The sequence below is a fragment of the Eublepharis macularius genome, chromosome 15, assembly GCF_028583425.1.
Source record: "Eublepharis macularius isolate TG4126 chromosome 15, MPM_Emac_v1.0, whole genome shotgun sequence".
NCBI lineage: Eukaryota > Metazoa > Chordata > Lepidosauria > Squamata > Eublepharidae > Eublepharis > Eublepharis macularius.
The window spans coordinates 47,033,922-47,048,089 of record NC_072804.1 but is presented as its reverse complement, the minus strand read 5'-3'; the positions used below and the strand labels follow the sequence as shown (position 1 = coordinate 47,048,089).

At 44.1% G+C, this 14,168-nt stretch overlaps 1 protein-coding gene across 1 annotated transcript; it reads left to right on the top strand.

Moving 5' to 3' along the window:
* Positions 1 to 8,691, top strand: LOC129343237 (free fatty acid receptor 2-like). The gene is made up of 2 exons (XM_054999342.1): positions 1 to 218; positions 7,180 to 8,691. Exon 2 carries the CDS (start codon positions 7,191 to 7,193, stop codon positions 8,277 to 8,279), a length of 1,089 nt encoding a protein of 362 aa, XP_054855317.1. The 5' UTR covers positions 1 to 218; positions 7,180 to 7,190; the 3' UTR covers positions 8,280 to 8,691.
* The last annotated feature ends 5,477 nt before the right edge of the window (positions 8,692 to 14,168 follow it).

Genomic DNA, 14,168 nt, shown 5'->3' with positions numbered 1-14,168 from the left:
TTTGCCTTCAATGGGCATATGTAACAGCCAACGCAGCCAGGAGAGCTCTCTCGGAAACAGCAAAGCCAACAGTGTCCAAAACAAGACCGGTCCCCAACCAAAACCAAACCAGCCACCTTCCCTGCCACGAGAGGACAACTGAACTCCGTTTCCATGATCTGTTTTATCTGCAGCATTTCTCCTGAGGCAACCGTTTTGCAACTGAAGGAAAGGCAGAGGTGTGTATGCATGGATAAACATGTGATCTTTACAACTCACAACTGGACTGCAGTCCAGTCTCACTTGGGTGGCATTAATTGTCAATATACAATGTTACCTTGTTGGGGGGGGTGAAGTAGTAGGAAGATAAAAGGCAGAAGATAACTATTTTAAGAAACTATGAGGGGGGTTACTGCAACACTTGTTGGTATTTTGTGCTATGCTGAGCTTGCTGCTTTTATCTACCTCTCGTCATTTTGATTTCATCAGCTTTTATCAACTATCTCGTTGCTCTGATTTCATCAGCTTTTATCAACTATCTCGTTGCTCTGATTTTATCAGCTTTTCTTTGCCTGCTCGCTTTATTTTTTTCCCCTGTTTTAGCCGCTGTTTTAATAGTCCTTGTTTTAATGTGCTGGATTCGACCACTTTTTCCTCTGACTGAAGGGAAGAAAGAGCCCCAATCTGACCACCAAAAAGGCCACATGGGGGATCGTGGAACCCACATAGACAAAAGTCATGCAAGATAGTGGCTGAAGTGAGTAGGAGAGTCATGCAAGATAGAGTGGAAAAGCTGACAGGATCTAATCTAATATTCTTACTGGATGACTGAATACCAGTTTGGTGTAGTGGTTAAGGGCGGCAGGACTCTAACCTGGAGAATCGTGTTTGTTTCCCCACTCCTCCATTTGAAGCCAGCTGGGTGACCTGGGGTCAGTCACAGCTTCTCAGAGCTCTGTCAACCCCACCTACCTCACAGGGTGATTGTCGTAAGGATAATAATAACACTCTTTGTAAACCACTCTGAGCAGGCATTAAGTTGTCCTGAAGGGTCGTATATAAATTGAATGTTATTATTATTATTACTATTATTTATATAAAGAAGCAGTTAACAACATAGATTAATGAATTAACAGGTAAAGATGGCTTTGTGTGTTAAATGCTGGACATTCTTCTTCATATAACTCTGCAGTTTATGTATGTCTATAACAGCCAGTGTGGCATAGGGGTTACAGTATCTGATGAGATCTGGAGAGATGCCGTGAAGCTCACTGGCAGACCATGGGGCACTCACTTTCTCTCAACCCAGCATACCTCATAGAGTTGTTGTTAGGATAAAAAGGAAGAGGGGAGCTCTCAAGAGGTAGAATGGGATGGCCATATCACAGGTAGCTCAAATAAATGTGTATCACTTCCATAAAAATGTGAGTCACTCATTACTCCTCCTCCTCGATCCTGGGCGTAGTAATTTAATGTAGATGTTACACATTTTCAGACAGAGATGCACACACACACACTCCATACTCTACTCTGTCTCCAGTGCAGGCACACGGTAGACAGCCAGAGAAAGAAGGAGAAAGAAAACATAATAGAAGTATTATTCTGGTTGTCATCTTGCTGCATTGAATTAAAGGTGATGCTCAATTTGTGGACGTTTGTTTGTGTTTAATCAAAAAGAGTCCAGTAGCACCTTTAAAACTAACCAATTTTATTGTAGCATAAGCTTTCGAGAACCACGTTTTCTTCGTCAGATGCATGGAGGGCAGTTTCCTTCTGCCCTCCATGCATCTGACGAAGAGAACGTGGTTCTCGAAAGCTTATGCTACAATAAAACTGGTTAGTCTTAAAGGTGCTACTGGACTCTTTTTGATTTTGCTACTACAGACTAACACGGCTAACTCCTCTGGATCTATGTTTGTGTTTAAGTTATTCTATCTCCCGTCCTCCTACACCCAGGGCAGCTCATGATAGTTTTTATGTACATAATACTAGCAAGTTAAAAGAAAAACAATGTTTTGCATTGAAAACAATCGCTTTACGTCATTCCAAACATAGACTTTTCTGGCCTCCAAGCTTTACGAATGGGTGGTGGTGGTGAGTGCCCTCAAGTCATAGCTGACTTATGGTGACCCCTGGTGGGGTTTTCATGGCAAGAGACTAACAGGTGGTTTGCTGTTGCCTGCTTCTGCAACCCTGGTCTTCCTTGGAGGTCTCCCATCCAATTACTAACCAAGGCTGACCCTGCTTAGCTCCTGAGATCAGACGAGATTATGTTTACCTGGGTTATCCAGGTCAGGGCCTAAATAGGGTGGGGGGATTAAAAATGCCCTCTTTCCCTTCTTTTTCATATTTTGCTGTCAGCCTTTTCACTCCATCCATTTTCCTTGCTGCTAAGCTTGCTTCATTGGTTTCCTTTAAGCCATATATGTGCTATCAAAGCACAACGAATATTGGAAAATGTGTACATTTTGACTGTGGCAAGTGCCATCAAGTCACAGATGGTTTATGGTGACCCCATTGAGTTTTCAAGGCAAGAGAAGGTTTGCCATTACCTGCCTCTGCGTAGCAATCCTGGTCTTCTATGATGATCTCCCATTCAATTACTAACCAGGGCTGACCTTGCTTAGCTTCTGAGATCTGACAAGATCAGGCTAGCCTGGGCCACCCAGGTCAAGGTGTGTACATTTTAAAGAAAAGGGCATGAAACACAAAATGGCACAAACCAACGGAAAAATCACACAAATCAGTTCATACAAACAAAGTGGCAAAATTGAAATTTTGAGTTTCCGAATAAACCAGCAGGGATCAAAAATCTGAATGCATCCTTATCTGTGTGATATGCGGGTCTCTAATTTTCCCAACCTTTAAAAAAAAATTGTGCTTGCTAGGGCTGGATTCTAGAACCAAGGATCACATTGTGTATCTAAATGTCTGTACTAAAGTACAATCTGAGCCAAATCAAGGAAGATCAAACCCATGTCTGTAACAAAGAGGGCGTGTCCCACTGGGATAGGCCTCACCTGAAGTCACCTGCTTTCAAACTGGCCCTGACCTGTAGCAATCCCCTTCATGGCATAGGAAGCAACGTGCATCTGTCTGTTTTGGTCTAGACCATGAAAAGCTGATTTTTGCAATTTTTAAGCAGAGGCTAGATGGCTGTCTGACAGCAATGCTGATTCTGTGAACCTGGGCAGATCATGAGAGGGAGGGCAGGAAGGGTTACACCAGTGCTTAGTTCTCGTAGCCCCTTCTTACGTGCCCAAGTAATGCCCATCGCCACTTTGGTGTCAGGAAGCAATTATCCCCAGGCCAGTTTTGTTAGGGATCCTGAAGGTGTTTCGCCATCTTCTGGGCATGGAGCAGAGGTCACTGTGGGTGTGTGGGGGGGAGGTAGTTGTGAATTTCCTGCATTGTGCTGGCGGTTGGACTAGATGACCCTGGAGGTCCCTGGCGTGGGCTTTCGGGGACCACAGTTCTCTTTGTCAGATGCATCTGGCGGGGAGGGCTGTGGTTCTCGAGGGCTTGTGCTGCAGTGGAATTGGTTGGTCTTGGAGGTGCTGCTGGACTCTTTTTGATTTTGCTGCTACAGACTAACACGGCAAACTCCTTTGAACCTTTACAGAAGCAAACTGATCCCCACATCAAAAGGAGCTGTTTGCATCTCCATATCAAAGGGGTTGTTTGCGTCTCCCCTCTCTTCCCCCCCTCCCCTCTCCTCCTCTATATTTGACCAGTTTCTGTTGGCCCTCCATGCATCTGACGAAGAGAACTGTGATTCTCGAAAGCTTATGCTACAATAAAACTGGTTAGTCTTAAAGGTGCTACTGGACTCTTTTTGATTAAACACAAACAAACGTCCTCAAATTGAGCATCACCTTTAATTCAATGCAGCAAGATGACAACCAGAATAATACTTCTATTATGTTTTCTTTCTCCTTCTTTCTCTGGCTGTCTACTGTGTGCCTGCACTGGAGACAGAGTAGAGTATGGAGTGTGTGTGTGTGCATCTCTGTCTGAAAATGTGTAACATCTACATTAAATTACTACACCCAGGATCGAGGAGGAGGAGGACTCTTTTTGATTTCGCTACTTCAGACTAACACGGCTAACTCCTCTGGATCTATCTCCTTCCAACTATGATTCTGATTAAAGGACAGGCATACTGGTATCCCATCCTAAAAATGAACACTTAAATCAAGTTCCATATAAGTCAGCAGTGACATCATGGTTTTTGTTTTGGGGGGGAGTTGTTTTTGTTGTTATCTGGGTAGCAACCCTACTGCCTGTTTAGTTCCACCTTTAAAGTTTCTAGTCAGGAGAGAGATGTGTAAGCATTGGAAACAACTCCTAGAATTTCCAGCAAAAATAAAAGCAAAACCATTTCTGTCGGTTGCCACAGTACTCTTGCAGCTTCCTTGTCCCAATTCAGTACCATCTGCCAAAGGAAACACAGGGGAGGAGAAGGTTTATCCCACTCTTCCTCTGAGGAGATCAGGCTACTGTACATCATTCTCACTTCATCCACTCTGCCTTCACAACCGCCCTGTGAAGCAGGTTGGGCTGCAAGACTGTATCTAAGCCAAGGTTACCCATGATGAAGTGAGTGGGGATCTCTTCTTAGGATGACACAGCCAGTGAGTCTCGTGGCTGAGTGGAAATTAGAATCTGGATTTTCAATAGCCAACACCCTAACCACAATAACTCAGCCTCGACATGAATTGCATCACAGGTTCAGTACTGATTTCCAAGGAAATCTTTTTAAGTATTCAATCTTAGGGTGCGGTTAGATGTTTTCTTGGCACGTCTGTAGAGTCTTCCCTGCAGAACTCCTACACACCCTACTCCCGGAGACATTTTTCTCCTAGAAGGGCTTTTTTAGGTAATCCGCTGGGGGGAATGGTGGGTTAATTGATAAGTGGGGGGATACTCCCTCCCACACACACATATCTGCTGATTCTCTTTTGTTTGTAAATCACACACCGCAAAAGTTCACCAATGGCTTTTCTAAGGAGATAGGAAATCTAATCGGTTTGGGACACAATAGAATTAGAAGTTTGCAAAACACTGGGCTTTTATGATGCAATCAAAAAAGATCTCTTCCCAGTCTGGGGGATAAACTTTTGGTAATGACACCCTAGTTCGCTTTTCTATTTTAAAGAGGGAGTTGATTGCCTAACGCCTCTGCTTCCTCCACATGGCCAAAGTGGCTGCTTTTATTGCACCATATAAATTCATGACATTAAAAAAAAATAGTCCACAAAAAACCTGCTGCCCAGTTGCATTTGGAAGACAGACGGCAGGTTGGCCTTATCTTCAAAACGCTGTGATTCTCCTTGGAGACCGAGCAGAGCAGCTGTCAATTGAGATTTGAAACTGGAAGCTATTCCTATGTTGTTTCCTATCGTATCATCTCATCTCATTGCATCCGGCACTAGATTTTAGGCTTTGCCTATCTAGCAGTGAGTGTGCTTTAGACCCTCTCGAGGAGAACTTAATAGGCATTAAATCAGATCTGGTCTAACCTCGGCCTCTTGTTTTAGCATTAGCATACCATATTGTGTATGTAAATAAGCTTGAGAGATTTACACCTCATGCATCTGGTGAAATGAGATCTGCTGGAATAAATTTTGTTATGCTATAAGATGGATCCCTGTGTTATTAGCTGCTACAGACTGACACGTCTGGAATCTTTGTATTAGCAGTAGGCAGCATTTAAGTAGTAAAATCTTTTTCTGTGTTCTTAAGAATCTTGGAGTAGTGATACACTGTGAGGAAATCTGAAAAATGGGTTGCCAATCATAACCAATGTTTCCTTGCAACTACCAGCCACAGCCACATTTGCAAACCTCCAGGTGGGGGCTGGAGAGTTCCAGGAATCACAACAGGCAGGCAGGCGGGCAGAGAGAGAGAGAGAGAGAGAGAGAGAGAGAGAGAGAGAGATGCATTGTCTGTTTAAATGGGTTTATGGTATGAATCAGCAAATGAGACCCAAAGAGAAGGAGACCTAGAATGTAACTCAGAATCTGTTAAAACGTGTGCGGGTTTCATCGTGAACTGATGTTTAAAGTGTTCCCTGAAAGTAGGATTTAAAAATTCCCCTGTGTTTAATTTATCATTCGACTTTTCTTTTGCTTTGATAGTGAATCAAAACTCAAGGATCAGGGCAGCCATCAGTTGGTGGGGGAAGCCTGCAATTGTATTCTTCCCTTTTTTTCCCTTGAGTGTTAAGAACCATGCCTCCTGACTTAGGCCGAATCCACACGGCTCAAGTTTGCCGCTATTTTCCCGCCATTTATGCGCTTCTCAGAGGGCTGTTCACATACTCTTACCTCAACCCTGCCATTCTATCGTATCTGTTGCACTGCACCTCAGACGATGTTGTCACGCTTTCAAATGCTTCTCTTGTGCAGTTCTCACCATGGATGTGAACAAAAAGAAGCGGTTCCCAAAGAGACCGCCCCCTCTTAACCACCCCCACTTCCTTGTTTCTTGCCTTTCCGGAACACCTTCCCTCTTTGCCAAGCAATTCTTATGGTCCCAACTCTGTTTGAGGTATGCGTGCACCCCTGTCCTGTTTATTTATTTTTTTAAAGGGGGGCATTCCTAACACTATTGCGTAATCCCGTTCATGAAGATCACCCATAAGCGGTTTGGGAAGTGGCGTTGTAAAAAGCCCGTGGAGACAGCAAGGGGGTTGCCATTTTTTTTACAGTAAATAATGTTCCAGTACCGAAGGAGAGCCTAGGTAATTTCTGATAAGCGGACTGTGCCGGCAAAGGTTGACTCCGGTTTTGTTTTTTTTTTAATTAAAACTATCGATATAGCAGAAAATAGCTATCCTATAATTATAGTTGAGCGGTAACATTAACCAATCACAGGCATCAATGAGGGTGTGGCCCCGCCATTGCTATTGAGCAGGAAATCAATATTGCGAAAATCTAGCATTAATTTTTTTAAAAAAGGCTACGTGATGTCGTCATCAGCGACGGGGGATCTAAACCCGTCCCGTATTGCATGATTCTCCCAGGAATGTGAATGGAGCATACGGCGACGCTGGCGCAGTAAAAGAGGGGATGTGAACACAGACTGGGACATTGCGGGATAGAATCCAGCGCAATTGTTGCATATAAAAAGCGGAAGGTAGGGAAGTGTGGATTAGGCCTTAGTTTCGTATCTAACAATCCCTCCCTTCCTTTACAGAAGCTGAGAGGATGACCAATTATGCTGTTATTCTTGCCACTTACATCATCACCTTCCTGATTGGCTTCCCTTCCAACCTCATGTCCCTCTACACCTTCCTGATGAAAGTCCGCAAGAAGCCAGCCCCCATAGACATCCTCTTGCTCAACTTGACTTTGTCTGACATCATGCTTCTGGTCTTCCTGCCTCTCAAAATGTCAGAGGCTGCCCACAAAAATGAGTGGCATTTTCCTGAGGTGCTCTGTGGCATCACCAGCTGCACCTTCCACAGCAGCATCTACATTAGCACCCTTTTCCTCACGGCGATCAGCGTGGAACGTTACCTGGGCGTTGCGTTTCCCATAAAGTATAAGTTGAACCGCAGGTCGGCCTATGCAGTAGTGGCCAGCATCTTCATCTGGCTGCTGGTCGGTTCCCACTGCAGCACCGTCTTTGTTCTGAGGTCCCTGCATAATGACTCAATGGAGACATCACAGCACCCTTCCAATCATGTGGTGTGCTTTAAGGAGTTTAATGAATGGCAGAAAAAGATCATCTACCCCTTCCGGCTTGAACTCTGTCTCGCTCTCTTCTGTATCCCCTTTATCATCACCTTTTTCTGCTATGCCAATGTCATCCACATCCTAGCCTCCCTGCCCAATGTCCAGCGCCGCAGGAAGCAAAGGTCGGTGGGCCTGGCTGTGGTCACCTTGCTTAATTTTGCCATTTGCTTTGGCCCCTTTAACATCTCCCACATTTTTGGAGTCATAAATTATGAAGACCCTGAATGGAGAGATTATAGCTTTGCCCTCAGCTCCTTCAACACTTGCTTGGATCCTTTCATCTTCTTCTTCTCGTCCTATGCCATCCGACGAAATGTTGGCATCTGCTGGACTGGCATGTACAGAAGAGTCAGGCTCATTATACCAAATTGCTCTTTGCCCTGCTGCAAGAATTCCAGAGACAATGATGAAGGAAAGGGAGCTGTTAGATTATCATCTTCAAGTGGATTAGGAAGAACTGGCATAGCCATTGATTCCTTCTCCTGCAGCCATGCTGCAAAGAACTGGGAGGTCAGCATACTGAACCCTGAGCTAGAAGCAGACTGCAACAAGTTCTAAGAACGTGTGGCGCACTAGACGTAGAACAGACTTTTGTGGATGCTTGCCACTTTATACATTTCTTCTCCCCAATTTTGAATTTGGAGTTGTGAATGCAACTGCACGTTGAATATGTGTGGGGTTTTTTAATGTCAACAATTGAATCCTATTTACATATCTTAATTTTTGCGGGTGGGGCAGACAGCAAATATGAGATTGCTTAAATGTGTGGTTTCATTCTGCCTATGGATGCCCCATCCTACAATGAGAGTTGGACTTAATTTCATTTCAGTGAAATGACCCTAACTGAAGCACCTATTGCATAATGCCAGTGTAACATAGTGGTTTGAGTGTTGGCCTAGGAACTGGGAAACGATAATTCAAATCTCTGCCATGTACAATGCCCTGAAATCCTAAAAATAAAGGCACCATCAAAAATAAAAATCTGTGGCAGGTTTTGGAGAAAAGTTCTCTGTTCGATTGCACATATTTTCCATTTGGGGTTTGACAGATTTCAGTATTTCACACTGACAAGGAAGCAACAAAAGTACTGAAAGCAAAGACGGGAAAGGTGGTTTTGTTTTTATTTTGCAGGAAGTAATAGTAGTGGTTTCCATCCCTGCACATTTCCCCTCCGGCTGCAGTAAGGTTGCCAAGTGGAACGAAAAGGATTATTTCAATACCGATTTCAATGATCCTTTTTGGTATTCAGTCATAGGGTGGGGCTACGTGTAATCTGCCCTGACCTTGAACTTGGACAACCAGGAAGTGAAGCTTTTCATGATTTACAGATGAAAACAATCATTTCTAGACCAAGTTGCTGGAAACACAAACAGCTTCAGGGTCTAGGCAACCCCTGGGAGTAACTGGGGTCTGAGACTGCAGAAAACAGCATTGTGTGAACCTGTAATGTCACTTCTGGTTGTGTACCTAAGAGTGATGTCATGGCAACAGAAATGTTCTAGGAATCTCCTGGATATTTGTAGTAAAAATCATAGAGGTTTGAGAAATCACTAAAGCATCACATGATGCTGTGACATCACTTTGGGGCAGACAACTGGAAGGATGTCACAGCATGTAGTGCCAGTTCCAGCCCACACTTTTGCTCCTATTGTCCATCAAGGGGTAGTGGGAGCCCAGGGTGACTTGGGTGCTGGCCTGGTTGGTCAAGGTTAGCCCAATCTCATCAGATCTCAGCTGGTAAGCAGGATTGGCCCTGGTTAGTGCTTGGATGGGAGACCACCAAGGAAGTTCAGGCTATCAATCAAAAACCACCCCTGAATATCTCTTGCCTTGAAAACTCAGTGGGGCCACCATACGTCAGCTGCAACTTGATGGTGTTTTACACCACACCAGTGCGAATTGCACTTGGGATGTTTCCTTTTCATGTCGTTTTATATTTCAAGCCAAATTCCAGCTTTATAAAATGCACGTTTTTCCATCTTAGTTGTGCTTAAACCATGAAGTGACAATATCTGTAATGACGATGGATGGAATGAAAAGACTCGCAACATCCCTACATAAAACAATTCGAGTTCCAGGAATATCTGCAGAATTCGTCATTGTTCTCTAGCGAACCATTTTGTTCTGATGAGACTGGTGTTGTTTAGGTGCAGGGGGTGATTATTATAGTCCTAGAAACTCACCCTGACCCGGATGACCCTGGCTAGCCTCATTTCATCAGATCTCCGAAGCTAAGCAGGGTTGGTAATAATTAATACTTGGATGGGAGACCGACAAGGAAATCCATGGTCGTTACTCAGAAGCAGGCAATGGCAAACCACTCTATGTTTGTTTCTTGCTGTAAGTTAGCTATGACTCGAGGGAACTTCCCACCACTAACTATTTGAAGACTAGCTGCAGTTTCCTCCAGAGTTGTGGTCCTGGCCTACTTCTGTTACTAAAAAGAAGAAGAAGAAAAGAAGAAGATTTCCAAATCAAAGAAGCAGGCCCATATCTGTATGTTCCATTTTGAAGATAAGTGACAAGACAGAACCTTTATTGGCATAACCGTAACAGTGTTGAAAACAGGTGGAGCCTGTTAATTGTTAAACATTCTAAACACACTTCTCCTCTTGTATACACGGTAAAGGAAGTTTGCCACCATTTCAGTGACTTCAACCTTGGTTGAGGCTAAAAAACTCACTATCTTACTCTCAACAGATTTGCCCTCCAGTGATTGCAGTAGGTAATCCAAATAAAATGCACATAAATCATCATAAAATCTGCACGATAAAAGTACATGGGCTGTATCCTCGATTTCCAACATCCCACAGGGGCATAACCTTTCTCCAAATGGGATTTTTTTGAATCTCCCAGATAGTACAGCAGAAGGGAGCACATTAAAACAGGCCAACATAAATGCCCTTCGAATACAGGGATCGATTAAACAGGAAAAGTACTCTGCCGGCGCATCTCTAAATGGAATCTCCCATTGAATAGGAGAGCAATGTCCCGAAGCGAGGCTTCTAAGGTCTTGCATCTCCACGTCAATTAGCCTCTGTTTATTTCTAACAAAAGCATTCTTCTCAGAAAAAAGGTACAGATCTTCTATGTTGAGCCCCATCAATGTAATTTTCCTTTCGATATAGTTCAACCAGTCACATGTGTTAGACTCGCGTAACATATACATTATGAGACTATTAGGCCCGCTTCGAAAATGTAGGCAAAGTCAGAATTTGAAGGTTGAGATCCATGCCTTTGTAACGAAATGTCTCTGGTTTGTCTCGAGGCAAATTGCCGCATAATGTACGCAAGCTGGAAGCCCCAAGATTTTCCTAAGAAATTTAGATTGGACTCTTTCGATCACATCGTTGGAAGCGGAAATCCAAATAGGAGCACCATAAAGTAGCTTAGCGCATATTTTATAGTTAAACACTTTAAGGACAGCAAGTATAAATTGATTTCTTTTCGTGTAAAAGAAGCGAGAGATTGCAAGTTCACTGTTGTTCACTGCCCTTGCCACTTCCCTAATATGAGTGGCCCAATTTCCACTGCAGTGGAAATGGATTCCGAGATATCTGAAGCTCTTCACCTGTTCAATGGAGTTACCTTGTACAGTCCATTTAAAGGGCCTCCAGCTTCGACCAAATACGATAATTTTGGACTTCTCAAAATTTAGGGAGAGCTTGTTCTTATCACAATAATTTAAGAAACGCGTCAGCATCTTTTTCATCCCGACTTTTGAGAGTGAAAGGAGTACAGCGTCATCGGCATACAACAATAAGGGGATGTGTCTCATTTCCAATTTAGGGAAGTGGCCATTGACAGAGCCCAAAAAGGGTGTCAAATCATTTAGAAAAAGATTGAACAGTAAAGGGGCCAGAGTACAGCCTTGTTTGACACCCAATGTAATTGCAATCCTGGAAGTTAGATCTCCTTCTTTCGAACATCTGATCTGACAGGTGGTTTCAGAGTAAAGTTTTTGTATCAAGTAAAGCAAACGCCTATCGATCCCCATTAGGCTCAGTTTCTTCCACATAATATCCCTAGGCACTGGGTCAAACGCTCCCTTGAGATCTAAAAAGGCCGTGTATAGTTTAGGGCCTTTCCCTTTTCTATATTTATTTATTAGGTGACTAAGAACAACACAGAGGTCCAGGGTTGATTTACCTTGTCAAAAGTCAATTTGCTCAGGCCCCAGGATTTGCTGGTCTGAAATCCAAGCTTTGAGCTTGTTGGCCAGGTGGTTCGCATATAGGTTCCCTATGATGGATAAGAGACCAATTGGTCTATAATTATTAGGAAGCTGTGGATCACCTTTTAAAAAAATGGGTACTACAACAGTGTTCTTCCATTCTTTAGGAATTACTCCTGACCTATCTATAGCTGAAAACAAGACGGCCAGGAAGGGGGCCCACCACTGAGGGAAAGCCTTAATAGCCTCAGGGGGATAGCATCGGGCCCCGGGGCTTTACCCAGTTTAAGTACTGCAATTAGAGATTCGGTCTCCTCAGGCGACACTGGCTCCCATAGAGGACAATCCTCCAGATAGAGATCAAATTCCTCTTTAGGACTGCACCTATTTTCCTGAAAAATCTCTGAAAAATATTTGCGCCAGCAGTCTGCCGTAATTAGGTTGTTTGCTACACTCTTTCTTCCCATAGAGTCAGCTATCAGGGACCAGAATTTCCTCGTGTCATTGCTAATTGTGGCCTGAAGGAGGGGTTCCCAGCTTTTGAGCAAGAAATTTTTCTGCTTGTCCTTATAAAGTTGGTGTAGATCTTTTTTGGATGCAAAATACTCCAAAGGGAGGTCCTCTAGATTTAATTCTCTGTAACGTTGGTAAATGTCGCGTACATGCCTTGTCATCAACTGGCATTCGCTTTCAAACCACCCCCGCATAGTGGCATCCCTGCTGCCCCCTTGCTGTTTCGCATATGACGTCATGATCCTGGCAAGATCATTGACCAGGTTGTCATATAGCAGAATCCACTCTGATGGAGTGGCCTCTAATGCACCCACAAACTGGTCTAAGGTGTTAGGGACAAGTAGATTAGCAGTCATTTCTGCTGCCCTCTGTGACCACTTGACCCTGGGGAGCTTAGATAATGCGCTACCACCATTCTCACTCACGCAAACGCTCCCAGGAGCAATACCAGAACTGTCTAACACCAGGGTCAACGGAAAGTGGTCACTTTCAGTGCAATCTGATATTGCAAAGGCTTTCATCGTATCCCTCAGGGCCGGTGAGATTAACGTAGTCCACTACACTGCAACCCCTAGATGAGGCGAACGTAAATTCGCCTGGAGAATCATAAGGATGCAATCCACTCAAGATGACAAGATTAAACCTTAAACAAAATTAGGCCAGATAAACACCAGCCTCATTAACTGTTTGATCTTTAGAAAGTCTCGGTTCAAAGAAACGGGTGAGTATATCAGTCTCAAGGTCCAGCCCCAACTTTCCAGCCATCTCTGCATTATTCTGACCCACCCTAGCATTGAAATCACCAGCAATCAATGAATCTTCCCCTGGATAGCTCTGCTCCACTTCCTCTAAATACTTAAAGAGGGTCTCCCAATGAGAGGACAAGGCATCCCTATCGGCACATGGAGGCAGATAAATATTAATTACTATTAAGACTTTCCCTGCACTGTATTGTCGAAGGCTTTCACGGCTGGAGAACAATGGTTGTTGTGGGTTTTCCGGGCTGTATTGCCGTGGTCTTGGCATTGTAGTTCCTGACGTTTCGCCAGCAGCTGTGGCTGGCATCTTCAGAGGTGTAGCACCAAAAGACAGAGATCTCTCAGTGTCACAGTGTGGAAAAGATGTTGGCAGGTCATTTATATCTACTCAGGAGGGGTGGGGTTGAGCTGAGTCATCCTGTAAGAGTTTCCCAGGGTGTGGAATGCTAATGGCGGGAGGCTTCACTGTATCCTGAGGAGGTTCTTTTGCATATGGATTGGTGCTTGATGTGCTAATCTTCTCTGCAGGGCTATTGTCGGGTGTAGAGTGTTTTGTTAGCCTGGTGTTTTTCAGAACTGGAAACCATGCTCTGTTCATTCTTAAGGTTTCTTCTTTCCTGTTGAAGTTTTGTCTTTTGGTGCTACACCTCTGAAGATGCCAGCCACAGCTGCTGGCGAAACGTCAGGAACTACAATGCCGAAACCACGGCAATACAGCCCGGAAAACCCACAACAACCATTTCCCTGCACTCTTCAGCATACCGGCCTGAGCTAGGTGGCCACAATCCCCAAGGGGGCAGAACTCCCAATTTAGGTTATTAAACCAAAGTATGGCCAGACCTGCTTGGGGACGACCAAATCTCTTAGTTTTAAAAGCACACAAGGAGTGAGCCCTTAATCCCTCCAAGGAAATTTCATCACAGGCCCAGGTTTCTTGGAGTAGAATCACATCAAACCTTGTCAGGAAGTTTTTAAGGGAGGGATCAGTAGACTTATTCTTCC